Source organism: Ochotona princeps, chromosome 22, assembly GCF_030435755.1.
Source record: "Ochotona princeps isolate mOchPri1 chromosome 22, mOchPri1.hap1, whole genome shotgun sequence".
NCBI classification, from domain to species: Eukaryota; Metazoa; Chordata; class Mammalia; order Lagomorpha; family Ochotonidae; genus Ochotona; species Ochotona princeps.
The window spans coordinates 35,790,962-35,812,589 of record NC_080853.1 but is presented as its reverse complement, the minus strand read 5'-3'; the positions used below and the strand labels follow the sequence as shown (position 1 = coordinate 35,812,589).

At 59.3% G+C, this 21,628-nt stretch overlaps 2 protein-coding genes across 3 annotated transcripts; one reads left to right on the top strand and one right to left on the bottom strand.

The window, feature by feature from the left end:
• Positions 1-3,311: 3,311 nt before the first annotated feature.
• Positions 3,312-12,985, top strand: ADAM33 (ADAM metallopeptidase domain 33). Of its 2 annotated transcripts, none has more exons than XM_058679573.1 (21): positions 3,312-3,423; positions 4,807-4,883; positions 6,290-6,360; positions 7,905-7,980; positions 8,111-8,187; positions 8,257-8,446; positions 8,637-8,702; positions 8,795-8,866; positions 8,986-9,152; positions 9,253-9,337; positions 9,420-9,562; positions 9,977-10,154; positions 10,277-10,366; positions 10,514-10,709; positions 10,802-10,910; positions 11,007-11,205; positions 11,283-11,360; positions 11,456-11,564; positions 11,653-11,806; positions 12,653-12,744; positions 12,910-12,985. In XM_058679573.1, the coding sequence occupies exons 1-21, from the start codon at positions 3,315-3,317 to the stop codon at positions 12,945-12,947; spliced, it is 2,376 nt and encodes a 791-aa protein (XP_058535556.1). In that variant the 5' UTR covers positions 3,312-3,314; the 3' UTR covers positions 12,948-12,985. The 2 variants fall into 2 exon arrangements, with proteins under 2 accessions (XP_058535556.1, XP_058535555.1); XM_058679572.1 differs by having other exon boundaries at positions 7,902-7,980.
• A 286-nt stretch (positions 12,986-13,271) lies between these two features.
• On the bottom strand, positions 13,272-18,109 carry LOC131483033 (cystatin-14-like). The gene is made up of 3 exons (XM_058679901.1): positions 17,912-18,109; positions 15,950-16,040; positions 13,272-13,408 (listed from the first exon to the last, which is right to left on the bottom strand). Exons 1-3 carry the CDS (start codon positions 18,107-18,109, stop codon positions 13,272-13,274), a joined length of 426 nt encoding a protein of 141 aa, XP_058535884.1.
• Positions 18,110-21,628: the final 3,519 nt, after the last annotated feature.

The window sequence follows — 21,628 nt, the reverse complement described above, 5'->3', positions numbered from 1 at the left end:
ACAGAGCCCCTAGTGGCATGCAGTGTTTCATTACTCATTGACTGGGTTGCAGTCACTTGAAGTTGCAGGAGGAGCTGGAAAGGTAGCTGTTATGGGGAGCTCAGAGCTCCTGTGCAGATACTGCTGCTGATGGACTCTGCCATGCACCTGTCTTGGGAGTTTCAATGGGGATGGGAAATTCACCAGCAACCCACTTTCTGTCACAGTGCCTATCTGATGGCGATGAGTGTCCTGGAGGATGGCCCTCCCACGCAGTGAGGGGTGAGGCCATCAAGGCATGGCATCCTAGGGAGAGGGGCTGGCTGGGCCATGGGCTGCCTGCATGGAAAGAGAAGTGCCCCAGTTCCCGCCACCAACCCAGGGGCTGGGCTCTGTCTTCCTTTGGGCCCCCCAAAAGGACATGGTTGTCACTTGCTTCCCTGTGTCTGCCCTGGATCCATCCCCCTGGCCTTAGAGGTCCCCTTGCCAAGAGGAGGATCAGGGCCATGGAGAGGGCTCAGGAGGCCAGGCAGAGGCAAAGAGCCAGCTTCCAGAGAGCCAGGGCCTCCCCTGGGGCCTGGTGGCTGTGGTGGGAGGAGCAGAGCCCAGGTTCAAGGAGCGGGTGGAGGAGCCTGCAGGGTCATGGGCGGTTGGTGCAGGAGCCAACAGCCTGGGGCCCAGTCAGAAGTCAGGGGAGCTTTGCTGCTTTCAGACCCCACCCCACACCCCTCCCTTCCGCTACGCATCCATGCTATGATACAATGGGAGGGAGGGAGCCTCTTTCTTGCAACCCAAACTGCTGGACCAGAACCCAGCACTCAAGTGCCAGCGGTGAAGTTCCTTCTGGGAGACCAGCGGCAGGAGGTGGACGCAGGCGCAGTCACGTGACATGCTGCACACTGTCCCCTCCCTTCTGGCTCCTAGCTGCTGTGTGGGTTCATCTCTGCTGCCCACAGTGGCCACTAGGGGGTGCCTGGTTGTCCTACACTATTGTGGAGCGCGGGGAGTGCAGGGAGCCTGGGGAGCCCTGGGAGCCCGGGGAGTGAGCCAGGGGTTGAGTCTACAAGCAGGACAGGGAGAAAGCAAGACAGACACAGCTCGCAGTTCACTCCCCAAATGGCCGCAATAGCTGAAGCTAAGCCGATCCAAAGCCAGAAGCCTGGAGCTCCTTCCAGGTCCCCACGCAGGTGCAGGGTCCCAAGGCTTTCGGGTGTCCTCTGCTGTTTCCCAGGCCACAAGCAGGGAACTGGATGGGAAGTGGGGCTGCCAGGACACAAAGCAGAGCCCATGTGGGATCCTGGCGGATGCAAGGTGAAGATTCTGCCACTGGGCCATTGCGCCAGGCCCAGGAAGACTGTTTGAAAGCATCTATTAAAGCTATGGGCTGGACATTTATCCTAGTGGGTAAGTGGCCTGTATCGGTGTCCCAGCTCTGGCTGCTGCGGCCCACGGAAGGCAGCAGTGAGGCTCAGGCAGTGGCTCCCCCTCGCCCGCGTGGGAGGCGTGCATGGAGTGCCTGGCTGCGCTGTGGGCCTCAGTCTGGCCCCACAGTCAATCGATAGAGGAAAACTCTCCCTGCCTTTCAAGTAAGCAGGAAATTTGAAAAAAGTAAAATTGCTAAAATGGCTGTGCCCTATGAGGCTGGAATTACCCCCTTATCTCTACCTTGAGTTTTTTTTTTTTTTTTTTTTTTTTTTTACTAGAATGATCACATCAAGAGACATAGTAGCTAAAAGCAAGAAACAAATGCACGTTAGAGACAGCCTGGCTCCATGAACAATACTATACTCACATGGTGGAATATGACTCAGCAGTGAAAAGGAGCTACCATTGCCTCAGCAGGCATGTGACATAGCGGTCAAGGTGTGGAGGGGTGGCAGGTGGGACAGGTAAAGCCACTGCCTGTGATACAGCATCCCACATGCTGATTCAAATCCCAGCTGCATCCCACAAATGTGCTCTTGGGAGGGCACGGGTAAGGCCTGGTGGGGCCTCTGAATCCTGGGAGGGTGTGGGTGCTGGGGCCTCTGCACCCTGGGCAGGCGTGGGTAAGGCCTGGTGGGGCCTCTGCACCCTGGGAGGGTGTGGGTGCTGGGGCCTCTGCACCCTGGGCGGGAGTGGGTGAGGCCTGGTGGGGTCTCTGCACCCTGGGAGGGTGTGGGTGCTGGGTACTCTGCATCCTTGGGCGGGCGTGGGTGAGGTCTTGGCACTGGGGCCTCTGCATCTGTGTGGGAGACCTCGGGGAAATTCTCTGCCCCTGATTTCAGCCTGGCCCAACCCTGGCTATTGCATATCTAAAAAAAATAGGAGACAGCACCATGGTGTAGTAGCTTACGCCTCAGCCCATTGGTGCTGGTATCCGATATGGTCACTGGTTCTAGTCCCAGCTGTTCCATTTCTGACACAGCTGTCTGCTATGGCCCGAGAAGGCAGTGGAGGATGGCTCAAGTGTTTAAGCCCTTGCATTCATGTGGGAGACTCCTGGCTCCTGGGTTCAAACCACTTGGCTCTGGCCATGGTCATCATTTGGAGTGTGAAACAGCAGATGGAAGCTCTTTTTCTGTCAAGGTTTCCTTCTCTCTATAACTCTACCTTTCAAATGAAAATAAATAAATCTGTTTTAAAGAAAAGGAGAACCAATGAGGTGGACGTTTAATCTGAGGGTTGAATGCCTATTCATTGCCCATCTCCCAGCCCCACTTGGCCTGACATGTACCCTGGGGACCCGCGTGCTGGCTGGCTGCACCCACAGGGGAGACACTGATGGTTTGCAGTGGCTGTGGAGAGTTGCAGAATGAACTAGCAGACACGAGCGAGCCAGTGCTCTGGCACTCGGCTTCTTGGATTTAAAAAAAAAAAAGTAAAAACGAAACCGAGCACCAACCCTGCCCCCTTAGTCTTACCACGAGAAACAGGTCCGGGGGCGCTGGTGCACGCCCTGCGCTCCCTCAGCCTGGGTGTGAGCGGCCACATCGCCTCTGCCGGGCACCAAGCGCCCAGGCGCACGGCCACACCTGCCTGGCTGCCGCCCTCCCGGGACCGTGGCCAGGCGGGGAGAGAGGCGGTCCTGGTGGAGCTGCGGGGCGCTCTGCGGACGGACAGACTCCCCGCGACAGGTGGTGTCCAGGCGCGGGCTGCCTCGCCCGCCCGCTGCAGCCCCACCCTCCAGCGCCACACGGGCCCTCGGGACCAACGGGGGGCGGGTCGTGGCGGGCTGGACCCACGCCTCCTCCGGTCCCTCCCGGCTCTCTCCCCCTCGACGGCCGCCGTGCTCTGGGCCCGGCTCCAGCAGGGCACTCGGGCTGGGGGCCCTGCGCGGGCCGTGTCTCTGAGCCATGGACATGGGCTCCCAGATAGCCTGGGGGTCGCGGCCGTCGCCGCCGCTGCTGCTGCTGCTGCTGCTGCTGCTCCCGAAGCCAGGGCCCGGCACCTGGGTGCCCCGAGGTGAGGCCTGGGACGGTAGCAATGGGGGTGGGCGAAGAGGACATGGGGGCAACGGGGTCTGCGCACCCTCACCCTGCTTCCCACAGGGCAAGCTGGGAGTGTACTCCCTATTCCCCTCCCAGCCCCATCTCCCCTTCCCACTGCCTCCCACTCCTAGGGCTGGTCTCCCTCCTCCAGGAAGCCCTCCGTAGTTGGCTCTGCTGGGAACTCCCAGGGACCTGGCTCCAGGGGCTTGGGAGAGTGTGAGCTCTGGCCATTGCTGCCTTGTTTGGTCAGGGCCGAGAGGCAGAGGACCTGGGGGAGGACGCTCCCAGCTGTCTCTGAAGTGAGGGTTGGTAGAGCGGGGCGGTGTGTGCCTGACGCCCAGGGGACGCCTGCCCGCAGAGCCTGGCTGCATCGCAGGGGGGGGGTGTGTGTGTCCTGTGCAGCTGTCCAGGCGTCTCCTGCAGCAGGGGTGAGCAGTGCGAGCCAGCGTGCTTGAGGGCAGTTCTCACACTTTCCACGGCTGCCAGGCTCAGGGCCAAGGCGGGGGAGGGTAGTGGGACCTGGAGGAGAGAGGGGCTCCATGCTCCCCCAAACTGGGCCTATCTCCTTCCCTATCTGCCTCCATCATAGTGCTGGCAGCCCGCCCCGCCCCGCCCCCACACTGCACCTGCCCGGCTTGGTCCTGCGCATCCCCCTCCCCACTCTGGCTTCTCCACCCTCCCCTCTCCCACTTCCCCCCCTCTGTTTCACTGGTAATTAAGTTCATGTAATTCCAGGGGCTTCCTGGGGGCAGTGGCTGCTGGAGCTCCTGCTGCTCCCACCCCCGGGCATCCAGATCTTTGGTGCTGAGGTCTGGAAGAAGGATCCGCTGAGGGACTGGGGCCAGGGTGGCCTGTTTCTGGAGAGGAGGCTGGGAGGGGAGCATTCCAGGGGAGCATTCCAGGCGCCTCTGAGTAATGCTTGGCTCGGGATTCCTCCCTCAGACATGCTATGGCCCCCAACGACACAAGAGAAGGGGGCTTCTGGCCCAGGGTCCCAGGGAGCCCTGCCCCCAGCATGCAGGCCCCAGGGCGGCTCAGACTAGGTGGGTGTCCTGAGAGTGGGGAACACCAGGCAGCCAGCCGCACCTCGCTCATCAGGAAAGCATCTGTTGCCCAGGCTAAAAATACCCTGGGCCGTCCCGCCCCCTCGGCACTGGGGCCTGGCTGTTGCCTTCTGACCTCGACCCCAAGCCAAGATCAGGCCTGTGCCCAGTGAGCTGTTACTTTCCAGGTCCTGGTGGCTGCACCAAGCCCAGGCCAGCGGGCAGGTTCTCACGTCCTCTCTGCTCCAGCCTAGTCCTCTGGCAGCCACACCTCTAGCCTCAGTCCTCCACCCTGTGCTGTGTCCACATTGCAGGAGGCGACCCTGGAGAGCCAGCCACCCCCCGCTGGGTCCTGGATGGCCGGCCCGGGCCCGTGGTCACCCAGGAACTGGTCAGTCCCTCCCTGGCACGCAGGGTGGCCGCTTTACTGGGTGGTGTTGGGGGAGGGTCCCTGCAGCCAGCCAGGCAGGGCTCCTCCAGGCCCCTCCCCACTGCACGTCAGTGAGGGGAAGGGGTCTGCATGCGCTTGCTACTCCCCCCTCCCCTCCCTCCGCCCTTAGATGATCCAGGCGGGCCCCACCCCCACCAGACAGAGCTGGGTCCAAGGCTTGTGGGGCCTGCAGCTTTTAGGAGCATCTTGAAGAAATCACAAGAATATCTTTGGCACAGTTTGCTGGGCCGTGTGATTCCTGCGGCGCCTTGCTGTCCCTCCCAGGGACCTGCCATTTGGCGGCCCGGAACCTTGGCCTTGCCAGATCGTGGGAAATCCACTTTTGGCTGGGCAGGGTGGGAGGCAGTGGTCGCTGTCTTGTCTCCCCTCCCCCTATGCAAACACGCCCCCACATACCCTGTCCCACATCCTCCCACGTCCTACCCATCCTTGCCTCCAGCATGGTCACTGGGCTGTGACCAAAGGAGAAACTCAAGTGGGCACTGCTTCCTTCACATCTGGCCTCCTGCTCCTGCAAACCTGGCAAAACAGGCCACGGGCTGCTGGGGCCAGGCCAGGGGACCAGCCCTGTCACATGTGGGGATGGGTCAGGGGCACGGCGAGGGGCGGACTGTCCAGGAGGGGAAGGTAGTGGGACCCCCCTGAGGGACGGGCCATGGCTGGTACCCTTCCCCCAGTCAAGCAGCCAGGCCCATGGCTGGGGTGTCGAGGGCTGCCTGCTCCTCCCCAAGGTGTCCCGGGCTGGATCCCAGCTCAGGGCATTTTGGGATAAGAGGAGGAGACCTTCAAGCAGGGAGGTAAGCATTCCCAGGCCTTCAGGGAGCTCAGGGGTGTTCTCACTGAGAGGGGTGTGGAGGACCAGAGATGGGGAGGGGGATGCTGCTGACCCAGCTGACCCTCCTGGCATCGGGTGGGGAGTCAGGGCTGCCTCTCCACCGGAAGGGATCCATGTTGACTCCCCGAGCTCAGCAAGGCAGATGTGGGACAGGCCCGCACGCAGCCAGGTGGACTGGGGGGCCACTTGCTCTCAGATGGCAGGGAGGCCCTTGAGATGCCCCCCGGAAGTGTCCTCTAGGCCCTGTTGCCTTCCCCTGGCTCTCTCGTGTGCCTTCTAGGTCTGAAAAGAGGAGGCAGGACCCAGGAACACAGCCAAGCAGGGCACCTTCCTGGCAGCCCTGGACTCCGGGGAGCTTGGGGCACCACTGGCAGGTGGCTGTTGGCAGCAGCACACATCTTGGCACATGCTTACCTCCCATGGGGCCCCCAGCAGGGTCTGCCCTTGGACTCCACACCTCTCCAGCAAGCGTGGTGGCCCCCACCTCAGCCCTGTGTTTCTTCTTGGCCAGGCCCCTGCTGCAGGTCTTCTGACTTTGGAGGCTGACGGCCAGGAGCTCCTGATTGAACTGCACAGGAACCGGTGAGTCCATGCTGGGGACCGATGGCGGAGCCCCCAGAGGGAGGCAGCCTGGAGGGGAGAGGGCCCCGCAGGGACTTGGGACTGCGAGCAGCAGGAAAGCTCTCGTGGTCTTCTGCAAGCTGAAATGACTGGAGGCAGGGTCAGCCCGGTCTGGCAGCGCGTCCCGACTGCAGCAGGAACAGGATTCCGCAGGCGAGCGGCGCCACCTTGTGGCGGATCCTAGAGTCTGCTGCAGCTGGGGAGCATCCTGGATTGGGGAAATGGGCACTGGGGGACCCAGGAGGGTCAGGTCTCCGAAGGCCGGGTTAGATCTGCCTGTCCCGGCTGGGGTGCAGCCAAAGGATTGGAGCTGGTGAATGAGCAGACAGAGCAGTTCATGGAGTGGAAGGGGAACCCAAGAAAGAGTGTGGAATGTTTTAGAAAGTCTTTATTTTTACTTATCTGCACGGCAGAGAAAAGGAGGGGGAGAGAGAGAGAGAGAGAGAGAGAGAGAGAGAGAGAGAGAGAGAGAGAAAGAGAGAGAGAGAGAAACTTCTGTCACTCACCAAACACTCCCAGCAGCCAAGGCTGGGCTAGGTCAAAGCCAAGAGCCAGGTACTCCATCCAGGTCTTTCATGTGGGTATTGGGACCGAAGTCATTATCTGCTGCTTTCCCAGGCACATTAGAGGAAACTGGAGCCAGGAGTCAGAGCGAGCAGTGAACCAAGGCAGTGCCACGCGGGTGCAGGTGTCCTGGCCACACGGTGCTCCCAGGCATGGCCACTGAGTGCTCATGTCATTGCCTGAGCCCTGTCCGTGTGGTACTGCAGACACGCTCTCCTTCTGCCAGGCCTGTGCGTGGGAGGGCAGTGGAGGAGCAGAGCTGCAAGGATGCCTGGCAGGAGCAGAGGCAGGAATCACCGGCCTTGGGTGCCTCTAGGGGTCAGGAGGCCAAGCTTCCCAAAAGCTCAGAGGCTGGTGCTGGGTGACTGCTGGGCCCTGCTGCGAGGGCCTGGGGAGAGCTGGAGCCCACAGACAGGGCAGAGGGGGATGGAGACCCCTTCTCAGGTGGGCAGGGCAGGAGCAGGTGGGGACAGGTGGGATTCCAGGTCATCTGATAGTGAGGGTGGGAGGCTGAGATTTGAAGGGTATGGTTTAGGAGAGAGTGGGAAGGTTGACCAGTTGTACTACAAGGATAGGCAGCAGGCAGGAGTGCCATGGGGGCTCCCCTGCTCTTCTTTGCTCCCAGTGCCTGCCCTCAGCAGTGTCCCCTCCTCGCCACAGGCACCGGCTGCAGCCCCCCCATCATGTAACAGGGCCACTGGACCCTCCCTCTGTGCCTGCCCTCAGCAGTGTCCCCTCCTTGCCAGAGGGCACCAGCTGCCATCCCCCTTCTCCCCACACGGGGCCACAGACCCTCACTCTCAGCTCCCCATCCAGCACTCCGGGGCCTTCCCTCCGAGAGCTGCTCAGTTAGCATTCAGGGAGGAGGCCTGGAAGGCGCCTGGGAGGAGGCGGTGCTGGGACGGAGTGATGTGATTCCTAGAAACCCCTACTCCCAGCAGGCTGCTGGCCCCGGGGTACATGGAGACCCACTACAGCCCAGATGGACAGCTGGTGGTGCAGGCCCACAGCCACACGGTGAGATGTTCCCACGGGCCCTGGGACCGTGTGAGAGGTGCCCCGCTGGAGGGGGTGCCCCACTGCCCGACCTGCCTTGCTCTTACCCATCCCACTTGACTGTTGGCTAAGACCTGGGCTTCCTCCCCAGGATCACTGCCACTACCACGGACAAGTGAGGGGCTTCCCGGACTCCTGGGTGGCCCTCAGCACCTGCTCTGGCCTGAGGTGAGTTTTTGGGGTGGAGGCTGGGCCTGGGGCTGGAGCATGCCCTCTGACCCTTCCTCTGTACTCTAGTGGCCTCATCGTGCTCAGTTGCAACACCACCTATTACCTGCGGCCCAAGGCACCTGGGGACCCCAAGGAGGCTTCAACCCACACAATCTTCAGGATCCAGCAGCTGCTCACCTGGAAAGGGGCCTGCGGTCACAGGGACCCCAGGGAGAAAGCGGGCATGACCAGCCACCCGACTGTGAGCCAGAACAGGGTCAGGGCCGTGGAGCAGGTGGCAGTGGAAACACAGGGGAAAAGAGAAGGGACCCTAGGCCCCAGGCTAGGGCATAGGAGGAAGCAAGTCCTGGCACCTATGATGCTTTTCTCTTTGGGGTTTGGGCTTGGCCAGGACCCAAGCCAAGCGGCCTGCCTCTCAGGGTGATCCTTTGTTGTTCTCTCCGCAGGACAGGCGCGGGGTTGGCAGGAGCACCAAGTACCTGGAGCTGTACCTAGTGGCTGACCATACCCTGGTGAGGAGTGCATCCCAGGGGCCTGGCAGGGGGCCGGGGCCAGGACTCACCTCACCCCCTGCCCCTCGCGAGGTGTGTTTCTGCCCTCCCAGTTCTTGATCCGGCACAGGAATGTGAATCGCACCAAAGAGCGGCTCTTGGAGGTGGCCAGCTACGTGGATCAGGTTGGCAGAGCTGCAAAAGAGAGGGTGGACCCTAGTGGGCATGTGCAGGGCAGGGGGAGTTGAGGGCCCCATGCCCGGCCAGTGGGGCGCCTGCCCACCGCACCCAGCCCGGCTCTTAGATCCTCAGGACCCTGGACATACGGGTCGTGCTGAGCGGTCTGGAAGTGTGGAACGAGCAGGACCAGAGCCAGGTCACGCCAGACGCCAATGCCACGCTATGGGCCTTCCTGCGGTGGCGCCGAGGGCTATGGGCACGGCGGCCACACGACTCGGCGCAGCTGCTTACGTGCGTGCCTCTGACCCCCGACGCGGGCCCCGGGACTGGCCCTGCGGGGCCCAGCAGCTGGCCCCCCGACGGATGACGCTGCCATGCCCTGCCTTTTCAGGGGCCGCCCCTTCCGCGGCGCCACCGTGGGTCTGGCGCCCATCGAGGGCATGTGTGGTGCAGAGAGCTCCGGGGGCGTAAGCACGGTGAGCGCCCGGGGGACTGTGTGCGGGCGGCTGTGCGGGGATGGGGGCTCACAGTGACCCTCTCCCCGCCACGTCCCAGCAGGACCACTCCGAGCTCCCCCTCGGCGCCGCGGCCACCATGGCGCACGAGATCGGCCACAGCCTTGGCCTCAGTCACGACCCCGACGGCTGCTGCGAGGAGGCCGCGCGCGAGCCGGGCGGCTGCGTCATGGCGGCGGCCACCGGGTGCGTGCGCGGTGGGCATGGGGCGATCGCGGACCGCGTGTCTTTGTGCTTCAAATTCTGTGGGATAAGGTTGACGGCCACAGGGTCTGCCCTTACTTCGTCCTGAGGTTTCAGCGTAGGATGTGCGTAGTCTGCAGCCTGGGGGTGTGTGTGTGTGTGTGTGTCTCTGAGCACAGCCTAGCCTAGCACTTCGACCTTCGGGTGCTGATTCCATGTTGGCACCTGCTGGGCCCTCCGCTCTTGGCGTTGCACCGGCTGCTTCCCGTGGCCCGTTCTCCCTGGAGGACCGGTGCCTCGCACGGCCTAGTCGGGGCCCGCGCCTCTGGCGACTGTGTGGCCAGTTTAGGCGTGGGAGTGGGAGAGCGCCGGGCTCGGGGCACTCCCCGCACGCCGACGCCCTCCTCCTGTCCCCAGGCATCCATTCCCGCGCGTATTCAGCGCCTGCAGCCGCCGTCAGCTGCGCGCCTTCTTCCGCAAGGGGGGCGGCGCGTGCCTCGCCGACATCCCAGACCCGGAACTCCTAGTGCGGCCGGCGCGCTGCGGCAACGGCTTCGTGGAGGCGGGCGAGGAGTGTGACTGCGGCTCTGGCCAGGTCAGGTCCTTCTGTCGGGCCTTGAGCTACCAAGGACCACCCTTCACGCACACACCCATTTCCCCCAGCGCTGACGTCTGGGACGCTGCGCCCTCACCTGTTGGTTACTTTTCTGGCTCCAGGAGTGCCCGGAACTCTGCTGCTTCGCCCATAACTGCTCGCTGCATGCCGGGGCCCAGTGCGCCCAAGGGGCCTGCTGCGCGCGCTGCCTGGTGAGGGCTGCGGGCACATGGGGAGCCGGCCTTGGTGGTGTTGGCTGCTGGGCGTCTTGGGGCCCCTGCTGGGAGCTGGCTCGGTCCGGATTCCCAGCTCAACTTTTGTCTCTCACTCCTTACCTAACCGGGTACCCGGTGGTGTAGTTGAGGCCGGCGGGCACGCCATGCCGCACGGCTGTGGGCGACTGTGACCTCCCTGAGTTCTGCACGGGCTCCTCCCCGCACTGTCCCCCGGACGTTTACCTCCTGGACGGCTCGCCCTGCGCCGGAGGGCACGGCTACTGCCGCGATGGCGCATGTCCCACGCTGGAGCAGCAGTGTCAGCAACTCTGGGGACCTGGTGAGACAAAGCGCAAGCCCCTGCATCCCGCGCCCATTCTCCGGGCGCGCCTCTGCTCTGCGCCATCCCCCAGCTGCCCGCCTGCTCCCTAGGCTCGCGCGCTGCCCCGGAGGCCTGCTTCCAGGTGGTGAACTCGGCGGGGGACGCCCACGGGAACTGCGACCAGGATGCTGAGGCCGGCGTCGTGCCTCAAGCTAAGAGGTGGGGAGTCAAACCCGAGGGAGGGTGCCAAGGCTTCCCGGCAGCGCAGTGGTTGGGGAAGGAGCCACGGCCGTTCCCCACCTTTCCCCCACTCAGGGATGCTTGGTGCGGGAGGCTGCAGTGCCAAGGCGGGGACCCAGGGCGACTACCACCGCACACGGTGCCCGTGGACTCCACCGTTCATCTAGAGGGCGGCGAGGTGGCTTGCCGGGGACTCTTCCCGCCCCCTGATGCCCAACCGCAGCTGCTGGACTTGGGCCTGGTGGAGGCGGGCACTCAGTGTGGCCCTGGAATGGTGAGAGCCCTGACCCCTGGGCCCTGCTTGCCACCTGGGAGTCTACTGCGGGTGTCCCATGGATGCTCTGCCCACAGGTGTGCCAGGACAGGAGCTGCCAGAACGTTAGCTTCCCGGAGCTGCAGCGCTGCGCGGCTGCCTGCCACCACCGCGGGGTGAGGAGCCTGTCATTGGGGGGTGGGGTGGGGAGGCGTGGCTTCAGCGGGCAGGGACCCATCCTGCACCAACCTTCTTCCCTTCCCCTCTGCAGGTTTGCAACAGCAACGGGAACTGCCACTGCTCTCCGGGCTGGGCTCCGCCCTTCTGCGACAAGCCAGGCTTGGGTGGCAGCGTGGACAGCGGCCCCGCGCAGGCTGACAGTGCGCCTCCTGGGGGTTGGGGGCGATGGGCAGGTGGTGCTGGTGGTGAACCTGCGCAGGGCTCACGGCCCCTCTTTGTCGACTGCAGACCGCGGCGATGCCTTCCTAGTGGGCACAATCCTAAGCTTCCTGCTTCCTCTGCTGCCCGGGGCCGGCCTGGCCTGGTGCCGCTACCGGCTGCTGGCATCCCGTCACCAGAGATGCCCCTGGGGCTGCTGCAGGAAGGATCCCTCGCACAGTGGGTAGGTCCCAAGTGCCCAGGCTGCAAGGGCTCTGAGCCCTTGCCCCGGGCCCTGACTTTGCCCTCAGGTGCAAAGGGTAGTCCCTCCCTTGGCAGTGGAAAACAGCCACAACCCCAGCAGCACTCAGGGAATACCCCAAGCCCCCATGCAACCAACCCCCCAAGTCCCCAAACCCCCTAGCTCCCAGCCCTCCCTTGCTGCCTCTCCTGGTCTCTCCAGCCATGACTGACTCACCTTGATTGCCCTAATGCGGCCTGTGCTCCACGGAACCCTCAGCCCTTCTCCCCCATCACTCCTGTCCCCACCCCCCAGACCCCAGCTCCAAGGCTGGGCCCAGTGCACTTCACACCTCTGGTCTGCCATGATGCTGGTGCACTGGCCAGCTGTCCAGTGTCACCCTTTGCCCTGCCTGGCACCACTGTCACTACTGACTGCCCCCTCTCCTCTGGCCGTGGGAGTGCTCTATGCTGACTCAGGGGAAGGGCAGGGTTTGAGCTGGAGACGGGGCACAGGGCATCCGAAACTGGTGTGGCCACTCCAGCTGGGAGTGAGGCTTCAGTAGCAGGGGCTCCTGTCCTCTGAACTGTGCCAACGCCTGGAGGGTGCAGGAGGACGGTGGTTGGGTGCCAGGGAGGAGGTGCCAGTCGTTCTGCAGGGCCTGAGTGTTCTGCAAAACCTCTTGCCAGGGCTCTTTTAGAAGGGACTGGAAGGCCATGGGGAGAGGGACTTGGAGCAGGGTGCCAACTTGGGGACACAGAACCTGGGCTGGGTGCCGTGCTGCGGGGAAGCAGCCACCAGGAGCCATGGCAAGAGTGCCACTTCCCAGCCCCTTATCCTGCTGCTCAGGCCCAAAGACAGTCCAGGCCAGGAGTACCCCCTGGGCAGCATTCATCCCACGGAGTTGGACCCCACAGCCTCGGCAGAGCCCCGGCCCCCTGGTGAGTGAAGCAGGGGAGAAGCAGAGTGGAGGGCGAACGGGGGAAGGCTCTGTCCTCTGCCCTCTTCTGCACTTGGTACCCAGCCCCCTACCAGCCATCCCACCCTGCCCCATGGGCTCTCCAGCTGCCCTCGTCACACTGCTCGCCCTCTGTGGTTATTCCCAGAGCCTGAAAACCCTGCCAAGGCCCAGCAGCCACCCTGAGAGAGCCGTGCCATGTAGACCCACCTGAGCCCCAAGGTAGGGGGACCTTGATGTGGGACATTCCTGTTTCCATGGCTCAGCCTCCATACCTTTTGTTTCCTAGCTTGCTACACACCCTTCTCTGAGGTGGTCCCTTCTCTGAGGTGGCTGTTACAGCAATAAGATGGGACCTCTTGGGGAAGCTGTTGTCATGGAGACCAGGCTGGGGTGGAGGAGAAGATGGGGCTCTTCCTGGGGGGTTGGTCCTCTGGGGAAGGTTTGCCGCCTGGGGCCAGTGCACCGGGAATGACCGCTCCTTCTCTCCTTCACTTTATTCTCAGCAGGTCAAGCCCGGAAGCCAAGATCTTGTTGCTGGCACAACTCTGGCCATTCCAGGGATGAAGACTGCCCTTCCTTGCTGAAGAGGCTGGGTCGTGCTGGGCACCGGCAGGGGCTGTGGTCGTGGGAGCCTGTGGCGCCTCCTGTGGGTGGAGGGCAGCAAGTGCTGGGACCACGCTTCACAGCGTGCCCACCATTCCCTGGGCTGTGGCCTCCTCTCCTACCTGCTCTTGCCTCCACCCACCTCTTCCTCCCTGAGGTTGCAGCCCTGCCTGGGACATCGCCCGACTGGGGCGATGAAATTGACCCCAGACTAGAAGGCAGAAGGAGGGCCTGCTGTCCTTGGACTTTTTCTATGGATGAACTGAAGCCCCCGGGGGACCCTGAAGGCCTAGGGCTGGCGGGTGGTGGGCAGAGCTTCCCACGGCAGCCAGGGCTCCCAGCTCCGTTTGGGTCTTGGTTTGAACAGCCCCTGTGCCTGTGCCTCCTGACTTGATTCTTCCATCCTTGCTTCGTGCAAGAGGCGTTGCAGGGCTGGTCTTCTGTGTCCTGCAGCTGCTGTGACTACGCACGGGCAGATGGGGCTGCAATCAGCCAGGCTCGCTTGTCTACTTGCAGACCCTTGTCCTCCAGGGCTGGCTGGCTGTGGGCTGGGGCCAGAGGTGCTGGGCTGGTGCCTGTGGTTTTCCAGGTTCATTCATGTGACAGCTGGGGAGGGTTGGGCGAGAGCAGGACCCGGATGAGAGGTGAGTGAGTAAGCGAGGCAGCTGGGTATGAAATATAAGGGTATCCCAAACAAGCAATCAAGATAATAATAATAATAATAATAATAATAATAATAATAATAATAAAGGTAGTACTATCTGAATGCAATATTTTAAATGATCAGAATTGATGCAAAATTCATAAGGAAGAACATTTGAAAAATGTAACTAAGTCAGAATTGGTAACCGTGCCCACCCTGGCGCTGTTGGAGCCTGAGGCAAGAGAGAAAGTCAGACAGGTTTGCGGAGCCGGAGGCGAGCCCTGCGTGCTGCCTGTCACCCCCCTCCTCGGCCTGTGGGGGCCGGGGGAGCCTGCAGGGCCCGTCTGCCTTCCACACCAGGCTCCAGGCTGAAGCAGGTCACAAGTCAGCCTGGATTCTGGGGAAGGGGCAGGTCACTTGTTGTTTGGCAGCAGTAAAAAAGTCCCATCTCAGGAGGCGTGAAGAACTGAAGAATTTTTATGGCTTCACTTCTCTCATTGGTAGATTGATAATTATTCTAACAGGCCACGGTCGCAGCTTTAATAGGTTAAGCTGCTGCCCATGTGGGCAGCAGTTCAAGTCCTGGTTGCTCTGCTTCTGATCCAGCTCCCTGGGAAAGCAGTGGAAGATGGCTCAAGTGCTTGGGGTCCTGCACCCGTTTGAGAGAGCCAGATGAAGTTCCTGGCCCAGCCCAGTCATTGCGGTCACCTGGGCAGCGTCTCCTTCTCACCGTACCTCTGCTTTCCAAATAAAATAAATCTTTTAAAAATCTCTAATACTCATCGTGACCTGCTTTTTTTTTTTTTAAACAACTTGACAGACTGCTTTAAATTACGTATACAGTGGCGAAACTCTGAGACGGCCCACAGCATAAAATAGGGGCGGGGGGAAGGTGGAGATGTTTGCAGTTCAGATACCAAGGTTTTCTGAACTTCAGCAGCCAGGAGCAGAGTGGACCACTGGCCAAGCACTTCCACCAGCAGAGGAGACCTGAGATGCAGAGAGCTCACGTCCTTAGAAGGGGCGGTTTGTGGCACACAGAGTCCGGGGGCATCTGCAGGCAGAGAGCCCGACTGTGGCCTCCACTCTCAGGACCCAGGTCAGGAAAGGGAACCTCACAGCGCACAGAGCTGTGTGGCACAGGCCGCCAGGCGGATGGTGGCTCTGATGGGCTACATGCTGGTGACGGAGGGTTGGCAGGGACAGCAGAAAGTCATTGTCTTCTGATTTCAAGTAAGGGAACCAACCACACGTGGGCATTCATGCAAAGGGAACGCATGGGCTGGCACGGACCGCGGGGATACAGTCCTGTTCTCTCTTCTTCTGTGGCCTTGAATTCCTCTGGGAGGGTTCCTGCCTCGGGCTGAATCGCCCTTTCCCCGGAGGTGCTCCGGGGGATTCAGGGACACCTTCCCCCAGCCAAGTGTGGAGAGCTCTGGCTCTACTGCCTGCCTGAGGGAGGGACTGGGGGTATGTGTGAACGCTTGTTCCACAGTGCAGGTGCTTGACCGGGGGCCCGTCTACCCACAGACAGTAGCTGGGTTTCTGCTGCCCTCCCGCTCAGGACATGAAGCAAGGAGACACCTGTCTCTTGGCCTCCTCACCGCCTAGCATGGCACATGGCTTGGGGCCTGTGCTGTTGCTGCTGATGGATAAGCCTGGCACCCAGAACGCTGGCCTCTGTCTCCATTGCTCTAGGCCTGGAGTGGGGGAAGCAAGAGAGAGATTCAGAAAAAGCAGGGGTGCCAGTGAAAAATGATAGTGACAGGTGATATAGTACTATGCAACCCACCTGACTCCAGAGTAAAACAGTAGTCCTGAACCCTCCTCCTGCCCCAAGGCTCTCCTGAGCCTTGGGCCAAGGCCTTTCACTCTCCCAACATGCACTGTGCCACTCTCGGAACAATCATTTCCCCCAACCCTTGTTTTTCCTGCACACTTGGCAGCAGATAGCTGTCCATGTCTTCATCACACTTCCTGTCAATCATGAGGCACAGCCCCAGCTCCATCAGAAAGATGGCTATCCACATCTGTCAAGAAGAACAGATGCAAACAGCTGGCGAACATCTGCGACTCGGGAGCGAGGAGAGAGGCAGAGCACCAGGGGACGGTAGATTACAGAGTGGAACACGCCTGTGCTGAGACACAGTTCACACACCAGGTGTAAGCTGCGCCGAGTCAACAGCTCCATGTCCTTGCGTGCGCTCAAAACACCAGCTGGAGCCTTCCCAATGGCTGAGGCCAACGTCACAAGATGGGGCAGGGAATAGATGTGCTTTTGGTTGCACATTCGCATCACAGTGAGGCACCTGCACGTGCTCCAAGCCACCTGCTGACGAAAGCACTCTATGTGTCCACCTCACAGCACCAGCCAGACACAAGAGGCACCAGCAGGATCAGGAGAGGGTAGGACTGAGCCTCAGACTGGAGGTGAGAGCTGTGGTTTCCCTTGGGGAGCCTGTGCAGGGCCCGGGATGGACAGTGCCAGCTGGCCCACATTCACGGAGCAGCAGCCATTAGCGTTCCCTGCTGCTGCTGCCCACGTGTGTCATGAGTCTCTAAGAAGGCTGAGGGAAGTAGGTCGGTACCCAGAACTAGGACCTTCTGATCCAGCCCTGGATCCTCGTGGAGGTGGGGAGGGGGCACAGACCTAACACGCAACTGTTTGGGAAAAGGGTCAGCACCATGGTGTGACAAGTGCATAGGCTCCCCTTCCAATTCAGCTCCCTGCTAATCTGCCTGGGAAAGCTTGGAGGACAGAACACGTGTGCCCCACGGGAGACCCAGGAGAAGCTGCTGACTCCTGGCTTCAGCCTGGCCCTGCTATGGCCATGGAGGACATTTGGGGAGTAACCAGTGGATGGGATAGTCTCTCTCTCTCTCTCTCTCTCTCTCTCTCTCTCTCTTCTTCTTCTTCTTCTTCTCTCTGCAAATCTGCCTTTCACATAGACAAACAAAAAACAATAATTATATTTTTAAAAATTGTTTGGGCCCTGGAGCAGTAGACTGGTGACTAAAGTCCTTGCCTTGCATGCACCGGGATTCAATGCTGCACTGGTTCATATCCCAGCTGCCTCACATCCCATCCAGCTCCCTGCTTGTGGCCTGGGAAAGCAGTCAAGGATGGCCCAAAGCCTTGGGATCCTGCACCAGTGTGGGAGACCTGGAAGAAGTTCCTGGATTCAGATCTTCTCAGCTCTGGCCATTGCAGCCACTTTGGGTGTAAGTCAGTGGGTGGGAGATCTTCCTCTCTGTCTCTCCTCCTCTCTGTCTGACTTTCCAATAAAAATAAATAAATTTTTTTAAAATGCCTGGAAGGCTGACTGTGTGGCGCTGAGCATCTAACCAGATGACACTAATATCCACTCATGCCTGACACACACTCAACACACTCACCCACTGCTACCTGACACATGCCAACACACTCCCACACTCAGACTTGACACACCGGACACCACATTTGCACACTCACGTGAGACACCTCACACAGCCATGCACTTGTGCCACACACACACACATGCACACACACACACAGCTGATACCAAGAGTACTCACACATACCTGCTCCTGACTCACAAATAGTATCACACCTACTCACCCAGCCAATGCCCCTGTGTGCTTCCCACACCTGCAGCCCGGCCTGGCTCCCACCAAATGCAGCAGGTGCAGCTTGGCCAGCAGTCATCCATGCCAAGGACTCCTGTGGTCTCCGGGACCCAGGCCTGGCATCCACCCAGGGAGACAGCACCAGGCTCACACAAAAGTCCTGGGGAAACCACGTCTTGTGCCAGAGGGAGGACCTGGAACTGTGGCCGTGTCCCCGGTCCCTGTATCTCTTGCCTGGTACAGGCTCCCCATCTAGAGCAGAGCCCTAGGAAGGGACCAGGTGATTGCCACTCACCTTCTCTTGGACTTGGCCGCCTTCCAGCAAACCATATCGCTGCTCCTCTGTGCTGGCATCATTGAACTGAGGCACAGTGAACTCCATCGACATCACAACGCACTCCAGGTCCTTGTTGACATCCACAAACTCCCAAATGGGCCACATGTAGGTGCCCAGCACCATGAGCCCCACACACGGGGCCGTCTTGTGCAGCATGGCTGCCCTCAGCATCAGTGCCAGAGGTCAAGCTTGAGGACACATCCTGGTCCCTTGCGGATCCCCTCGTGGAGATCCAAGCTGACAACCACCTCCCTTCGGCAGGCCCTCTATCTGGTCCTCTTCCCCACTGACCCCACCCCACCAGGCCCTCCTGAGAGCACAAAACAGAATCAGAGCAGGAGGTTATGGGTTCCCCTTGGTCACTCAAGCCTGGGTTCCAGGGAGCGCGCGTAGGGCCACCCAAGGCTTGCCCATCTCCAGGGCTGTGCTCTGCCAGAGGAGTTCCAGCAAGTCCTGTCTGGTGCTTTAGCCCTCTGGGGGTGGAGCGGTGGTCTGCAGCCACCTTGCAGGGAGGAAGCTTCTGGGAACAGAGATAACCCAGTCCCCCCACCTCAGGAGTTACAGGAAGCCCAGCCATGACCTTGGGGGCAGCTCCCATGCACCGCTGTGCCCAGCACAGCACAGGGTGTGCAGCCGGTGGCGGGGAGGCGGTTGTGAGAGGCCAGCTGTCCACTGCTCTGATCTTCTTCCACAAGGTGCACCTGCCTTCTGGCTCTGCCAGTTTCCTGCTAGGACAACCTTCCCCCACTCCTAAACCTCTACGTGGTCCTGGGCAGCTTTTCTGGAGCTATGATCATGTGTTGTTCCCTTCCAAACACGGTTGGCTTTCCCATGATCTTTTATTCACTTCTCATTCAAGTCCACTGCAGCCTGGGAGCGGCCCTCCCAGCAGCTCCCTTCTGTGACTTTGTGGTGAGTTCCCTTTCTGTGTGGCATGGAGCCAGGATCCTACAGGGACTTCCTAGTGTTATCTCAGCGAGCTCATTTTCTCTTAAGCCTTCTGCATGTTTACTCCTGGTTTCAATGTACTGTGCTTGGTTAGATCTGATTTGTGTTTTGAGAGTGGGATTTGGCCTTCTTTCCCTCCCCTTTTAGGTCTTTTGAACTGTTTGAATCTCTTACTATGACTGTGTTCATGATTTTGTTGTTTCTTTCTCTGTCTAAGGATCTTTGCTTTGTGTCCATTTGTGGGGGACAACTTGGAAGCTGTATTACTACTCACTTGTGCCAACAGAGCTGCTACACTGGCCATTTTATCACTGTGGAATGTGCCTTCTTGTTCTGCAAGCTTCTTGCTCTCAACTCTGCCCCGTCAGAGGCTGGAAAGCCACACCAGCATTGCCGTGACCAGTGCTTCCCGATACTCTCTGTTTTCCAGGTTCATGCTCAAGTGCTTTCTTGTGTCTTGGCCATTAGCACTTTAGACATCACGTGAAACCATGGTTTACCATGTCAACATTTTACAAGACAAAGATGACAATAGGGACAGCGTATGGATAAACTAGAGGCAGGATGGTGCAGTGTTTTCTTCCTCCCCAAGAGGCCGTTATTCCCATTTCTGATCAAGGGGATGGCAGGTGGGTGATGGCTGATGGGCTGTTAGCTTCACAGTTGTGCCTAGAAATGACCCACAGCTGCATGTGTCCCTGCTACTTCACAGTGAGAGTACAAGGAGACCAGGAAGCAAGTCTCCTGGCTGCCTCCTGCCATAGGAAAGCTGCCATCTGTATAAAGGTAAATTTTATTTGGGGAGGTGACCAGCAGACGGAAGATCTCTCTGTGTCTCCCCCTCTTCTTTCTGTAAATCTTTCAGGTCCAATAACTTTTGAAAACCTTGTGTGAAGTGGTTGTTCCCCTTCCCATCCAGCTCTCTGTTTATGGCTTGGCAAAGAGCAGAGGATGGCCCAAGTGCTTGTGATCCTGCACCCACATGGGGGACCCAAAGAATCTCCTGGCTCCTGGCCTCAGCTCAGCTCAGCTCTGGCTGTTGTAGCCAATTGGGGAGTGAATGAGTCTATGAAAGACCTCTCTTTCTCCTGTCTAGGCTAGACAGAGAGTAGCACCTGTCAGTAGGTGTGTTAGCTTTATAGTGGGGCTGATGGGTTGAACTAGGCTTCAATGCCCACTGACATGTATGAGAGCTGAATTGGGATGTGGGACAAGGGAACCAGGGCAGGAGGTAGGCCTTGTTGGGGTTATAGCAGGTCGTTCCTACTAGGCTGTAGCTCCCACTGGTTTGCATAATGACCAAGTATGTGGTCGGCAGGGTCAGGATTGGGCTCCAACACCCACTGGTTTGCATAGAAGACAGGGCTGGAGACAGAACAGACCCAGCAATTGCAACAACCAGCATATGCATAGGCTGATTGGGGCGATGGTCTGTGACAGACTCTGAACTGGCAGGCACACACAGGAATCAGGTCTGGAATCACTTCAGACGAAGTTTCTTTGGTGATGGCACCAATCGAACTGCTGGACTCAGAACCCCAACCATGGAGAGAATTGCAGGTACCATGGGCTGACCGTGGAGTGCATATATCAAAGCTGAGCCTCCTCAGTGACTCAGACAGAGCAGTGGACAGCATATCCAGGTGCACATGGAGGATATGGTAGTATATTGGAGCCTGGTACCAATATAGAACATCTGGTACCACGGAGAGGGCAGAACAAATTGATCAACTAGCACAGTCAAGTGTTGGCAGTGAAAATCTGGGCAAGTGGAGATGCTAAGGTGGACTATGTCAGCCAGTGGATTCTGGAGAGATTTCATCGTGCTTGGAGTGGTGAGATCAGCAGCAATTCAGAACAGTTGAACTATCAAAACCATTTGAGCATGCCCTGCATCAGGGACCCTGGGATGGTTGGGAGGCTGGATGTGGCTTCTCCCTTTGTCTCTCCCCTTGCTCCAGATACAGGAAGGAAAAAAGAGAATGTGGAAACAATGGTCTTACCACTTTCCTCTAGCCCTTGATCCTTTGAGCCCTAATCAACTATGTAAAGATTGTCAAAATTAAAACAAACAAACAAACAATCAAAAAGAAATAAAGTAACAGCTGACATCCTTCCTTTGTGAGTGTGTCTGCTCAGACACTTTTCTATGCAAATACTTCATAAACACAATAGTCAATGGTTTCAAGCCCTGTCCTACTTGCTATGAAGATGTGGCAAAAGTCCTACTATCACGTAGGTACAGACTGCAAAGCCAGGCATGATTCACTTGGTCACCCCAAATTTCACTGGCCCAGTAAGCCTTCAGATTATGTTCTTATCAGAAGAGTAACTCGGGGTGTGGAGAAGAGAACAAAGTGGAATGAGAAAGCGCCCGGCACTGTGGCCTAAGGGCTCAAGTCCTTGCCTTGAATGCATCGGGATCCCATGTGGGGTGCCAGTTCTAATCTCAGTGTCTCCACTTCCCATCCAGCTTCCTGTTTGTGGCCTGGGAAAGCAGTCAAGGACAGCCCAAAGGCTTGGGACCCTGTACCCCACTAGGGAGACCTGCAGGATGTTCCTGACTCCTGGCTTTGGATCGGCTCAGCTCTAGCCATTGCGACTCACTTGGGGAGTAAATCATCGGACGGAAGATCTTCCTCTCTGTCTCTCCTCCTCTGTAAATCTGACTTAGGAATAACAATAAATAAATCTTAAAAAAAAAAAGTGGAATGAGAAATGCTAAGA

What these genes read in the sequence shown, in the direction of transcription:
- ADAM33 (XM_058679572.1), top strand. Translation starts at nt 3,315, where the DNA reads ATGGACATGGGCTCCCAGATAGCCTGGGGGTCGCGGCCGTCGCCGCCG. An exon ending in CGACTGTGAGCCAGAACAGG is followed by an intron (nt 8,447 to 8,636) that starts GTCAGGGCCGTG and finishes TTCTCTCCGCAG; the next exon opens with GACAGGCGCGGGGTTGGCAG. An exon ending in CTCAGTGTGGCCCTGGAATG is followed by an intron (nt 11,206 to 11,282) that starts GTGAGAGCCCTG and finishes CTCTGCCCACAG; the next exon opens with GTGTGCCAGGACAGGAGCTG.
- LOC131483033 (XM_058679901.1), bottom strand. Translation starts at nt 18,109, where the DNA reads ATGCTGCACAAGACGGCCCCGTGTGTGGGGCTCATGGTGCTGGGCACC. An exon ending in GCGGCCAAGTCCAAGAGAAG is followed by an intron (nt 16,041 to 17,911) that starts GTGAGTGGCAAT and finishes TCTTCTTGACAG; the next exon opens with ATGTGGATAGCCATCTTTCT. An exon ending in GGACAGCTATCTGCTGCCAA is followed by an intron (nt 13,409 to 15,949) that starts GTGTGCAGGAAA and finishes CTCCACCCACAG; the next exon opens with GAGGCGCCACAGGCTCCCAC.